The 14,021-nt window shown below is 40.6% G+C and overlaps 1 protein-coding gene across 1 annotated transcript in view; it reads left to right on the plus strand.

Annotated features, from left to right (window-relative positions):
* Positions 1-14,021, plus strand: part of CACUL1 (CDK2 associated cullin domain 1) — an 84,760-nt gene that overhangs the window by 26,709 nt on the left and 44,030 nt on the right. The window contains exon 4 of the mRNA XM_084633830.1: positions 11,060-11,155. Within this exon, the coding sequence (XP_084489956.1) occupies positions 11,060-11,155 (96 nt within the window). The remainder of the gene's footprint in view (positions 1-11,059; positions 11,156-14,021) is intronic.

Genomic DNA, 14,021 nt, shown 5'->3' on the forward strand with positions numbered 1-14,021 from the left:
CCAACCCAAGAAGTAGTGGTGGAATCTCATAAAGGAAGACATTGGGATATGGTCTGACAGAAGATACAGCTTTGAACAGAGCACTTTGGAGGGAGGGGACTCGTAGAGTGGACCCCATTTAATGGGATTAATGCAAGGAAAAAAAAGTCTTAATATTTTTAAGCAATTGACTTTGTTCTAGCTAGAGGACTCCATGTCAGGAATTTATCTTCCTTTTTACACCGGCAAAATTTTTTAAGTTGTCCTATGGTTCCCATGTCTCTTTTTTAATCTACTATGATTAGAAAACATTTTCCATGCCTGACTGAAGAGAACACATTTACATTTTCTATAAAAGGGGGGTATTTAAAGTTTTTAAAGAACTACATATCATTTAAATCAGAGCAGGACAGATTGTAGTCTGGAAACTACCTATTACTCTCTAGCACTTAAAAATTCTTAAAACATGTAGTATTTCAGTGCATATTTCACATGTGTGGCCCACAACACGGTAGCCGTTCTACAGTGCTGTAGTTGAGCAGACAAACACTTACCTAACTGGTATGATTTAATAGGAATGGATACAGAAGATGGGGTCTAATACAAGGTGATGGTATTATAATTTTGTGTCAAAAGAGAGTGGGTGATAAAAATTGCAATGGCAGGCATGCAAAATGTCATCTCCTCAGCAAGCAGAGTACTTAGCAGCGGTTGTGTAACAGCTGCATTACAGAGCATCTGTGTACAACCAGTATGTCAGAATAATCTGGTTATCCTCACGCTGAAATTTCCTAGTGGGAACACTGAACCAAAGAAGTTGTAGAATTGTCAAATATCTGAACATAATGCTTGAGCATTTGATATCTCTAGACAGGCTTTTTAGTCTTGCTGGTTTCTAGTCTTATTAAAACCTATCCTCTGTCTGTAGTGGGTTCATCACAGAGATACTTTTACTTACAAATTTATTAGAGCATAAGTTTTCGTGAGCTCTAATAAATTTGTTAGTCTCTAAGGTGCCGCAAGTACTCCTTTTCTTTTTGCGAATACAGACTAACACGGCTGCTACTCTGATACTTTTACTTGACACTATTCTTTCTAGACTAGAGAATATTTGTCCCATGTACGTATTCTTTTGAACACTGCATTAAGGAACTTCCACTGAAGTCAATAGAAAGACTTAATGATTTCAGAGGGGTTGAATAGAGCCCTAAAAAAGCAAGAGCAAATGGTGTTTATAGATTTAGAATCTTTAGCTGTCCTAATGTCCAATATTACTCATGGTTATCGATTTGAGATTTATAACTTGTACTGTAGGTGGCAGTAGAATGCAAATAAAAGTTTTCTTCTTTGCACTGTAGCTTCGACTTTGCAGAGGGCTATATTTTAATTTTGACACAAGCAGCAGTTCTGTCTAGAAAGAATACTGCTATATTAATTGCAAACTAAAAAAAAAGACCAATTAACTTTTCTTCTTAACATTAATGGATCACAGCCGCTTCTACACCCCCATTAAAGTTACAAAACATACAAAGTATAATGTATTGCTTCTGTATTCATTGCCTACCGCCTCCTCTGTTCCAAATTGGTTGCCAGGCCTACTTAATACATTCTTTGCTGGAGAAACTACAGTGTAAAGGGTGGATGTAAAATGAATCTACAGGGCTGAATAACGCTTCTTTAGGTGGCACTGAAAAGTTGACAAACAGAATAGGAAAATATTGCTTAGCTTGAAAGAGTATATTCTTGGATATCAGTAGTAGGGTGGGCTGGTGAGCAGCCCAAACCACAAACAGAAGCCAATGTATATTTAATTAAAATATGTAATGTATGTGTCACTTGTTGTCATAGATCATAAACTTTATAAGGCAGGAACTGTCCTCCTGTTTGTGGAAAGTGCCTACGTTTTGGAAATTCAAATAATATTTCTTAATATTGATGTATTGGGAGGAGAGAGTTGAGCAGGGGATGGCTTCCTGGCTTCTTATACTGCCATTCTCACCTCTCTGATCACCATTTATTAGAGTGAGTGGGTCTGTTGAATGGCCCTTCTCTTTCGGGTCCTCTCTGTTGCATCTGTGAAGAGACTTTGAACAAGGATTTCTTTGTCTCATCCCCTCTCCCATCCAGCAAATAGGCAGAGAAGGTGACTGTGTGCCTCAGTAAAATTGGGGTATGCTTATTGAACCCTTTTCTGAAGAGCCAGATTGCCATGTGTGTGGTGAGTGGGCTGAGCAGAATTTCAGAAATGAGGCAGCTTAAAAATGGCTAATTTGGCATTCGTTAGGCATTAATAGAGATTTCCCTCCTGGCTATCTAGGCAGAAGGCTTGTGGGGTTCCTTTGGCATGGCAGCCCTAGGTTCAGTTTTCTGAAGGACTTCGTCCCAAAAAGCTGAAAGCACTAAATAAAATCGTATAATTTTCAGTGGATATTTTGTTGGAAAAAGTGTAATCTGTAATGGTCGTGGCCATGATAAAAAAATAAACAAGACATCTATTTCTGTTGTAGAGGCTTGACAGATTAATTTTCCCAATGTGAAAAACAGCAAAAATTATTTATTGCACTTGTGGATGTGTCTAATTAGACCGTGACAGTGAGAGAAGTGATCATTCCTGGTATTGCACTTACATAAGTTGCTCTAGTTGGGGCATTATTTGTTACGCTTTCCTTTTTCAAATAAGTAGTCAAAATTGTATTAAATATGAACATCTCACTTTAAACTCACTAATTTGCAGTTATGATGGTCATTACTTTTTATCATGATTCTCTGTAACACAGAATCACCCCTACTTCTTATCAAAATGGGTTTATTTAGTAATTTTTTGGTAATGTTTTATCATGTTGCTCTAATGGCTTGCACCAGGTTTTAAAACTGCATGGAAATAGATGTGTGGTATTCTAGCAGTTAACTGTTTCCCTGTGGTAAGTGTGCAAACATCTTTAGCCATGACATGTCTGTCAAGCAACTAGCTGTCAAACTTGGAAACACTCTAGGCATTCCTCTTACTTTGAATGTCCATTTAGTATCTCAGTTTAATGAAGAGGCATATAAATAAGAAGCTAAATTCTTAAAACTACCAAATAATGTATTGTTAGTGTTTGTGTGGAGTCGGACACTGATTATTAAATTATAAAATTTAGTTAAAGAACTTTCTTTCTGCAAATATTGGACCTTTAAAATTCTAAAGTGCAACAAAACCATCTCAAAATAGTATGACTACGTAATGTTCATATGAAAAGGTCATTGCTTCTATCATTTCAGTTACAGCTGTATACATTTCTAAAAATGGTCAGAATTACTTTTAGTGCTAGGAAACCAAACCTGGCATAGTGTTGTACCAATAAAATAAAAACCAGCAGGATCTTATTAAAGGGAAAAAGGCAAAATACCACATTTATTGTGAATACAGAAAGAATCATAGTAAGCAGTTAGTTATAGCTATAACATTCCATTCAATCTCATATTTAGTCACACATTCATTCATACAAACACACACACACACAGGTTCTGCAAGGATGTTATCATAGTTACCAGCCTTAGAGTTGCTCATGCCAAGCCACTGGCCAGGTGGCCTGGACATGAGGAGGGAGCAGGGCCTTGTCAGATGCTCATCTGATGCTCCTGGAAGTTGGTTTGCAGAATCAGACCCCAAAGTTCTCACTTTTTAGAGTCTATTTTTATAGGAATTTCTTCCTATGCCAGTCTATGGGAATTGCTTCATCATGCTGTTGCTGAATCAATCAGCAGATAGCACATTCCTGACGGCTCCAAGATGTTATCTTGTTCTTTGGTTCTCCCATTCTTGAGGCTGTTGGGTGGATTCCAGTCTGCACTCTGGGAGGGGGTGGGGGGGGGGGGCGCTCTGGTTATTTCCACTTGACACCTTCTTCAGCCAATGGACACTGGATTCTTAGGCTGGCACCTCCCTGATCATTCAGTTATTATCCACACCAAGCATCCATCCACATACATCCTCTATCTCTATTTTAATCACAATTGTTAATACAACAAAAGGGCGAGGAGTCTCTGGGTGCTGTTTCTGTTGTTAGAGAGGGAGAGAAACAGTACCAAAAACCAAGAGACTTCTTAATTAGTAATTTAAACTCTGGGGAATCAAACTCATTTGTGATTTTAATACAGAACTTCTTTAATATGATCCAACAATAGCACAGAATTATGCCAATGAAATTTTAGCTGTTGTATGTCTTCTGCTTTCAAAGCGTCTATGCTCCATCCCTACCACAATTTCAGAACAAGTCTCCATACGCTGCCCCAAACCAGTCTTTTCAATCCATGAAAACGGGTTTAATCATTAACGCCATTGAAAATCAATTAAAATTAGCGGGAGGTAGGTGTCTAAATAGCTTTTGAGGATCTCTGGCTAAGGCCTTGTCTACACTGGCAAGTTTATGCTCAGTAAAGCATCTTTCTGCTAAGCATCTAACTCCCGGGGTGTACACACTGCCAAACCAATTAGTGCGCAGAAACGGCGCAGATGCAGCGCTCTAAAAAAACCCACCCTGACGAGAGGCGTACAGCTTTCTGCGCTGGGGTTACAGCGCTATGGTGCCAGTGTAGACACCCTGGTCGATTGCAGCGCTGCGATAGGCCTCCGGGAGCTGTCCCACAATGCCTGTTCTCACCTCTCTGGTCATTGGTTTGAACTCTAGTGCCCTGCCCTCAGGGGAGAGGATGCTGTGCAGTCCCAGCTGCGCTCCAGCCATAGGAATTATGATATCTACGGACAGATTTCACGATGCATGACAGAAAGGGGCCATGACCAGACACATTGCAGTGTAGGGTAAAAGTGAAGGAGCTGTGGAAAGCATACCACAAGGTGTGGGAGGCAAACTGCTGCTCCAGTGCTGCGCCCACGAGCTGCTGGTTCTACAAAGAGCTGGACGCAATACTCAGTGGCAACCTCACCTCTACTGTGAAGGCCCCTGTGGATACTTTGTTGGCTTGCATGCCAGTCGAGAGTGGATTGAGTCAGGAGGAGGAAATCTTGGACGAAAAGGGGGAGGGGGACCCAGAGGCAGAGGATGACTCAGAGGCCAGAGATGCATGCAGCCAGGAGCTCTTTTCTACCCTGGAGGAACCTAGCCAGTCACGGCAGTTGGATCTTGGCGAAGCGCAAACAGGAGAGGAGGCCCCTAATAAGTGGATCTGATTTTGGGAATCGCTGAAGCGAGTTGTCGGGGGCAGGAGGGTTGCAGAAAGCAGGCTTGTCTCCCACTGCATGCCTAGTCTGAGCGGCGGAACAGGCTGTTGATAGACTCCCTCACTTCGTGGGAATGTCCCTCAGAGATCTCCAGGAAACTCTCGTGGAGATACTGGGCAATCTGCTGCCGCAGGTTCCTTGGCAGAGTTGTGTTGTTTCTTGCCCCATTAATGGTAATTTTCCCTTGCCACTTTGCTCCAAGATGGGGAATGATCATTAGGTCCCCACTACAGTGCTGGCTCTCCCCAAGAGCACACCAGCAGGTTCCGGGAAGAGTGATTTACCCTGCCCCTGTGGCTACTCACCATTTTGCGGATCTTATGGCTCATGTGTGCTTGCCTGGGGTCAGCCAGTTAGTGAAAGGTGTGTGAGTACTGGCTGTGTTTTAAAGCACTGAATCAGTGTTGTCTGTGTTGCAAACAATACTGCTTCTGTAAAATGTTGCATTTAAACTTCACAGAGATGACCTTGGGAGCCCAGCCTCCCTCTTTATCGGCGGAAGAATGGCTGCGCAGAATTAGAAAGCGGCCAAGAGCAACTAAGGAGGATTTTCTGCGTGAGGTTATGATACACTCTGCCGCCAAGAAACAGGAATTGAAGGAGTGGCTGGACAGTGAGAAGAGGGACCGAAAGGAGAACGCGGCACACCAGAAAGAAGCTACAGAGCGGCTCTTAAACGTTATGGAGCGCCAAGTGGACATGCTCCAGGCGATACTAGCTCTTCGAACCGAGCAGCTCCCTCCTTTGTTTTTGGACCATTTGTCGCCTTTCTGTCCGGCATGGTCCTATTTAACATTGGACCGTTGGATCCTGAGTACAGTAACAGTTTGTTACACCCTCTAGTTTTTATGCACCCCTCCCTCCCTCCCACCCACCATCCCGTCCCTCTTCAGGGACCTTTCTCACGAGCAACTCCTTGCCCAGAGGTGCAATTCCTCCTACGTGTGGGGGCTGTAGAGGAAGTTTCCCGGGACTCGAGAGGGAAGGGATTTTACTTCACATCCATGAACTCGGAGCCCACCTCCAGGGGTCCTGCTTGTGAATCACCTAGCGTGGAATGGACGTGAGCAAGAACTCTAAAAAGAAAAAACGGTTGTTCTTCGAGATGCATTGCTCATGTCCATTCCATGACCCACGATCCTACCCCTCTGTTGGAGTTACTGGCAAGAAGGAACTGAGAGGCTGCGAGGCCCCTTACATCGGCGCATATGCGTGTGACTCCAGAGGTGCACTGGAGCTGGCCCTGCGGATACCACTAAGGGAAAAATTTCTGGTAACAGTGCACGCAATGCGCGCACACCAAGATGTGTTGCTCATGTCCATTCCATGCTAGAAGAACAACAGTTATGCAAGGTTAGTAACAGTTTTTTACTTGAATGAATTAGATTAGTGATTTTTTTTTATGAAGTATTAGATACTGAGGGTCAGAGAGTTGTATCTTTCTTCCTCCGCATATGAATAAAGAATATTGATCTGCAAGTGCTCTGCAACAAAAAATGGGGCACATCTGTGCTGGATATCATACTATTGAATTAGCAGCATGGTTATTGCTATTCAGTTGGGTGATAAAGATGACAGCCTAAAGCGGCACAGTTGCCAACAGTTTTATTGCAGAAGGAAGAGGAAAAGACTTTTTGTATCTGTAGATGAAAATGTGAAATGTCCACCCTGTAATGAATCTTATTTTGATTGATAAATAATTTTAAAAAAGATTGCTATTCTATACTCTAGATGGCTTTGACAAAAATTTACATAATACATATACAAAATCAGCAGCTTAATCTTCTCCTTTCTCTTAAAATACCCACCCAAAGCAAGTTAACGTACAAATACCTCACCTTCTTCAAGTATACCAGCCTATAGCTATTTAATCCCTAAGAAAATAGATTAATTTCCAATATGCTCTGAACAAAGTTAGGTTATTTCAAGTGAAGGGAGTGAATTCCAAACTTGAGAGACGCTCATAGATAATGACTTTCCAGTAGTCCTCTCTTCTTAAAACAAGGGAGTTCTAGCTCAAGTACCTCCACTGGTTACATCCAGAGGCAAATCCAAGGTGTGCATCCTGGCAAACTGTAGCCTCCAAAAAATATGAAAGCTCCCAAGAGGGAAAGACTTCCATTGTAATTGAATGCCCAGACTTATTGCCTGGGGAGAGTTCAAAACCTCTGATGCAACACTTCCAGATGTCTTTGCTACACTTTTACGGCCTTGGTTTTGCACAAATAATTTGTGAATCTCTACCCACAGCCAGTCACACTGTAGACAGTGTGGACAGGGCACGGATCTAGGGAGAGAGGAAATGCCTTGTGGCAAAGAAACTACCCGTGAGTCAGTGGAACTGAGAATGCAGAATCATTAAGTACCTTTCTGTTAAGAAAAATGAACAAAAACGAAGACCAATTATTCCATAAACAAACCCCAGCTGTCCAAAAGCCTTTTAACAAAACAAGAGGAGGCAGGAGCCATGTTCACATTCTTTAGTGGTGTACTCAGTCTTTCCTTTATCCTGAATGGTCTGGAGGTTTCAAATATTTTTTTTTTCCTGGTTCTTGATATTTTTCAACTTTCCTGTAATGATCTTACCCAAGCAGTTGAAACAATTTCGGTAGATATTTTGCATGGTTTTTCATTTCCCTTGCATACAGATATTTGTGTGAAATCTTTAACTTTTTTTTCTCAGTATCTCACTTTTCTATTTAGCATGTTTCTTCTATTACAGTTCATTAGTTAAAGGGCAATCAGAGTTTAAAGTCTTTCATAATTGCCTCACCTAGCTGTAAAAAGGTAGTTGTCGTACTTCACTATTTCTTCCATGATTTAAATGGCTGAATGGATTTTTTTGTTAATATTTTCAATAATAATTTGCTTCTGGACTGAGACCAAGAATGAGAAATTTCAGCCAGAGCAGACAGTATCTTTTATGATAGTTATAACCGACTGAAAATAGGGATTTAAAATAGAAGTGACATTTCTACTAGAGCCCCTGTAGAGAATCATTTTAATGAAGTCTGATTACTTGACTGTCTGAATAGGTCCAAGATCCATTTCTTCTTCTTAATTTGCAAAGTCTATGCAGTTATTTAGACAAATAGTCCCACTAGAGTCGTTGGGGCTATTCGTGTGAAGAAGGACTTACTGCGTAGAGTCCTTACTTTGAAACAAGTAGCTCATTGCAGTCCAACAGTTAGGAACAACCCTACAGTAAAATACCATTGAACTGAAAATTTAAGGAAAGGAGGGAAAAATTTAATGAGGCTATGGACTTCCTTTTAGGTACCTAAAGAATTGTTGTGAATCACTGTGGGGAGGAAATGCTTTTAAAATTATGAAATACTCTTCATGGTGATTTTTTTTGTTTACAGTAGTTTACAGGGGAAAGGAGGGGGGATATTGTTTGATAAAGAGAGTGAAATATTGTCACTTTAAAGATAGCTTTTTGGAGGTGAATGGGATTTAGCTGTTCAGTGCTTTACTGTCAGACACCCACGAAAGCTTATGCCCAAATAAATCTGTAAGTCTTTAAGGTGCCACCAGACTCCTTGTTGTTACTGTCAGACACTGGCTGCCATCAACTGTATAAGGGCCAATGTGAAATACCAGAAGAATAAAAATGAAGATAGGCAGCTTGGCTTCGTTAATTTACTCGGCATTAATTATTTGACGCTGGCAGTTACTATGCAAGTTAAGGAAACTTAAGGCTCCTATCCAACAAAACCTTAAACACGTACATATTCAAGCACATAAATATTCCCACTGAAGTCAATTGGCCTTCTTTGTACTTAAAATTAGATGTGCTTTAGGGCTTTGGATCAGTACCTAACACAACAGTTTCTTCCTTTATTATAAGGAGATGATGGTCACAGTTCTTTACTCTGCTCATTTTTGTGTATTCATTGTATCAGAGGAACTCCAGAGACACCATAATCAGGTGGAGTTTTATGACACTTGGGTTGTAGTCAGTATTCGTCATGGGAATTCTTAGAGCCCTATATGACTGTTTCATTAGGTGAAATTAAGGTATATTTTAATCTTTGTGGGAGAAATAAGCATTAAATAAAACTCCAGGACACACATTAATGGGAGATCAGATATAATGTATTGGGCAGAGTGTTCAAATATGGTAAAACAATTTATTATGTCTTTGACTTTTCTCTTTTTTATGAAAGTCTTATGTGAACTTCGCATGGCCAGATAAGGATAGAGATGTCCAGTGTGAGATTGTCTCCTGTTTGACACATCCCTTGAAGTGGAAGTTTCCTTTTAAAAAACTTTACTTAGGTTACAACAAATCTTTAAAAACTGGAAATGATCTCAATAATAAAATAGCACAGACAGACACAAAAATGTACCTTGGAGACCATAGTTTGGGGTGGAGAAGTGGAAGGGAACATATTTTAGAGGAAGCAGAGATACTGTCTGCTTGGAAAATGAGATTTGATGGCACACTACTTTCAGCAAATATGTTTTTGTGCATAAATGTCTTCTAAACACTGTGTATGAAAAAGGAGTCTTCCGAGCTCATAGCCACCTCTACATACCCTCTCCTCATTTGCATTTTGTTCCAAGAGTGGGTTGGCTGGGCCTGAGAATTGGTCCCATAATCTGTTTTTAATCATACATTTGTTACACTTGTTCAATTTGATCCTATATAACTCTGTCACTTTTATTACAATGTATCCAAAAAATCTCTTTTATTCTTTTGTGGCTTTTGATTTGCCTTTTTAACGTCTTTACTTCTGTTTCCATGTAACTGGGTTCCGACTGTGAAAATTAACACTTTTTACGAATTTACTAGCTATATTAAGAAAAAAAAGATTGCTGGAAAACCTTGCCTTGTATGGAATGATTGGTTTTGAACATATTAGAAGTAGTGTTAGTATGTCTTTATGAAAATACTGGTAACAGTGAAATCACCTAGAAGATAAGAATTCTGGCTTGTGAAGATGAGGCAATATTTCAGGTGTAGCTAAATAACCGCACACCTACCCACGGGAATTAATATAATGCGAACCATTCTGAATGAGCATTAAGAGTCAGTGTGGCAGACCCGCTTGAGAAATGTGCATCTCTCTCACTGCCACTGCACAGGGTTCAACCACTGTTGCAGTCTTCACATTTGTCTGAGCATAAGAACTACCTGCTCCTACTCGCACTGTGGGAAGGAGATGGGGCAGGGGAAGGCACGTTCCCTGTTAAAGTTTAATAGCAAACTTGACTGGCCTTGGAGAGTAGCAAACCCCTTAAGAGTGGTGCTGTTGCTTCTGCCCTAGGAGCTTCATAAGGCATTATGCCTCACATCACCTCCAACTAAATGTCTGATCATACTTCCCTCACGCTGAAAAACTCAGCAAAACCCAGAGACACAGTTTCTTATATGCCGAGCAGTGGCTTAATGTCACCATAATGTCTAAGAGGTAGATCCTAAAAATGGAAACATGCAGGCACACTTCAATACCCATACAGATTCATTGTCAGGATCTAGCCCTGACAGACTAAACCTTTCAAAAGAATGTTTGGATGCTTAGTTAAATGTATATACTTGGTTGTGCTAAATACTGGTTTATGCTACAGGCATGCTGGAGGTATCATTGGACATATTTGTCAGAGTAATGACAGATTTCTGGGGGGGAACTGGGTGTTGTAGCCTAAGTTTTTGCTGGGTGTCTTGGTGGAGGTTGTTCTAATTCTAATTGGAAATAGGAATTCTGGATTAATATGTGACTTGCTCCTCTTGGACTAAGTGTCGCATCCTTTATAGCCTTGGGAGTTTTGAGTTGAAAGTTTAGTCCATGGTGTCCTACATTTGTGTTTTCCTTTGTGTTAAAATTACTCCTTCCCTTTTACTGTTTCTTGCAGGCCAGCCCTCCAGATCTGTATATTGAAAGATTTAACATAGCTCTTGGACAATATATGGGAGCATTGCAGAGCATTGTGCCTCTTTTCATATATATGGTAAGTTTAGAACATTCTTTTTTTTGAATAGACTATGTCCATGCACATTGAGATGTTAACTGAAAGTGGAAAGAGATAAGTGCAACTTTAATGACTTACGGAATATAGTATTCATTGTTGCTTTTGCTGCTGGTATCACACTTACAATCAAATCTAGGAAAATAAGAAAAGCAATGCACTTAAATTGAGAGTTGTTTGCTATTTTTCTGCCTTGCCAGTGTCTTCATAGCAGAAAGATTGATATTTTTTTGTATCGACAGCAAAAAAATCAACTTTTGTGTAACTTTTTAAATGTATTGCGAGTTTGGCCAGCTCATAGGCTTGTTGTACGTTGGCCTGGTAGTTTGGGTGCATTATGGAAAAGGTGATTTCTCTCTTTAGGTTGCATGAGTTCTCTAGGCCTACAATGGCTTCTTGAAGTCAAGTGGGAGAAACCACACAAACAAAAAAAGCTAAAAACCCCACCATACGGTCTCGGAAGTATAATTAGCCATAACGATAATGGAATTCGGAGCATCAGTTGCACCAAATGATTGTTTGCAAAGCTTACGGTTCGCAAGTATTTTTGCAGAAGTTCTAAACTCATTGAACTGTAACTATTGGTTTTATTGATTTTTCTAAATTCCTGCCTGTGGAGTTTTTAAGCTCTTTGATACCTATGCAGAAGATTATAATAATTCTGTGGGAACCTGTTAGAGCTCCAAGATGTATATTTTTGTAATAAATAACTAAAAACAAAAATTGCATGTGATCTTATCAAAAATAGTTTATGCATTGGACTTCACTCAAGAATATGAATAGAAGGAATATTTCATATCTAGATCAAGAAAAAACTTAAATAAGATTTTAAAAAATGTCTTATACTTTTAATTTTATCTGTTTTAAAAAAATTCTTTGCTAGATGCAAAAAAAACTTTGTTAGAAGGGGGAGTGCATATGCATATGCGTGTGTTTAATTCACTTGTCGCAATTTTAGCTAAGGGGTCACTCCTGTATCTTTATTATAATCCTCCAAATTATAAAAGGAGATGGGGATTCTTCAGTCCCCTCCACGTGGACCAGTGAATAGTGGAGCCAGGGACCATGATGAGGAGGTGAGGATTCTCCAGTCCTCTCCTTGGGAGCAGGTACTGTTTATTTTGCCCAGCGTAATCTCTTGTACCAACCCCATTGGCCTGCCCAAAAAAACCCCCAACAGCGCCCTCCCCCAGATTCCCCAGAGATCTACTTGCTGGTGAAGGGATGAGTCAGTTCAGTCCCTTGAGATGGGATATGAATAACTAGGCAGAGATGGCTATACTTCTTGATTTACCAATCTTTGTTGCAATGAGTTGGCTCTCAAGAGTGTGCAATGCTTCCTTTCTGCGTGCTACATGAGAATCCGTTGCATTATCTGTATATGCTTTGAGCTGTCCTTTGTTCATGATTTAGAGCCCATAGCTAAAATAATATATTCTTAATGTTCAAGTACATGCTTTTATCACCGGTTTATTGTGTAAAATCCTGGTCAAAAGCTGTATTTAGCAGATTACATTTGGGCATTGCAGTAATTTTATTCTCTTATTCAGTATAATAACTTTTATGTAATCACAGGTTCTAATTGCTCCATAGGTTTCCCCATCCCATCTTTGTCATAACAGTGTTATTTCAGTTGGTGTTCATTTCTTCTTGATGTGAGGGGAAACGTCTTTAATTCTGTTAGTTTCTTGATAGAGTTTTTGAGAGTACAGAAAATAGTGAAAACAAGAAACTGTAATTGTAAATCAAACGGTCAGAACTTACTGATTAGACACTATAGATGAGGGCTGTGTAAGTAGTAAACAGGCAGATGGTATCAGAATCTGCTTTTAACTCTGTTTAAAAAGAAAAATATAGATTCTTCTTCGAGTAGTGTCCTTGTGGGTGCTCCACTCTAGGTGTGCTTGCATCTCTGGGCTGCTAATCTGAGAACTTCAATAGCAGTGTCCATTGTGCCTGCACATACATTGTCTCTCCTCGTGCTCTGCCAGGAGGCTAGCCAGCATGTATGGCCTCCTCAGTTCCTTCTCAACCGCCCCTGGCTAGAGATGGAGCCATTAGCAGTCCATTAAGACTATCATCTTAATTTACATACCTATGATTAGTTAGTTTCCTAGTTGTAGTTCTAGTTGTTTTTCTACTTTTATTTTATCCTTAAAAATAAAATTTAAAGAAGACTTTATTTTTTCTTCCGGCCTTTTCTCCCCCAATGGGGACCTTTTCCCCCAGTGGGGTATGCCCAGTTCACTGAGCTTCAAGAATTGCCTCACTTGTAAAGAGGTGATCCCAATTGTGGATAAGCATTCTCAGTGCATTCACTGCCTCAGAGAAGGCCACGTTTAACAAAAGTGTTACCTTCGCCAACAACTCTGGCCAAGATCCTGCAAAGACAGAGGACTCCGCCAGAAGATTATCTTCATGGAGGCAGCTCTCCGACCCCAGTTTCCTGGTAGATGTGAGTCTTTCCCACAGCCTTCTACATCTAAGGGGTGTGGACCCCTCTCACAAATCATCTAAGAAGACAGCAGGAAGCCTCCATAGTGAGCGCCAAGATAGCTGCAAGCGATCACCGTCTCGCTCAGTATCTTCGGCACTGAGGCAATCTCAGTCCGGCACCATGGCTCATGGAAACCGACTGCAACTGGTACTGCTGACAGGCCCACGGACCCAATGGGTATGGGCACTGACTCATTGGCACTGAAAGACAGGAGTAAGCACTGTTCTAAAAAGATGCTTCTAGTATGCAAGTCTGCATCGGTACCACCAGTGATGGCTCGCCAGGCACCAGAGCAATTGGTGCGGGAAAGATCTGTCCCCCCTGGCACCACCACTCCTTTTTATATAGCAG

Source organism: Lepidochelys olivacea, assembly GCF_965140295.1.
Source record: "Lepidochelys olivacea isolate rLepOli2 genome assembly, chromosome: 7".
Taxonomy (NCBI): Eukaryota; Metazoa; Chordata; order Testudines; family Cheloniidae; genus Lepidochelys; species Lepidochelys olivacea.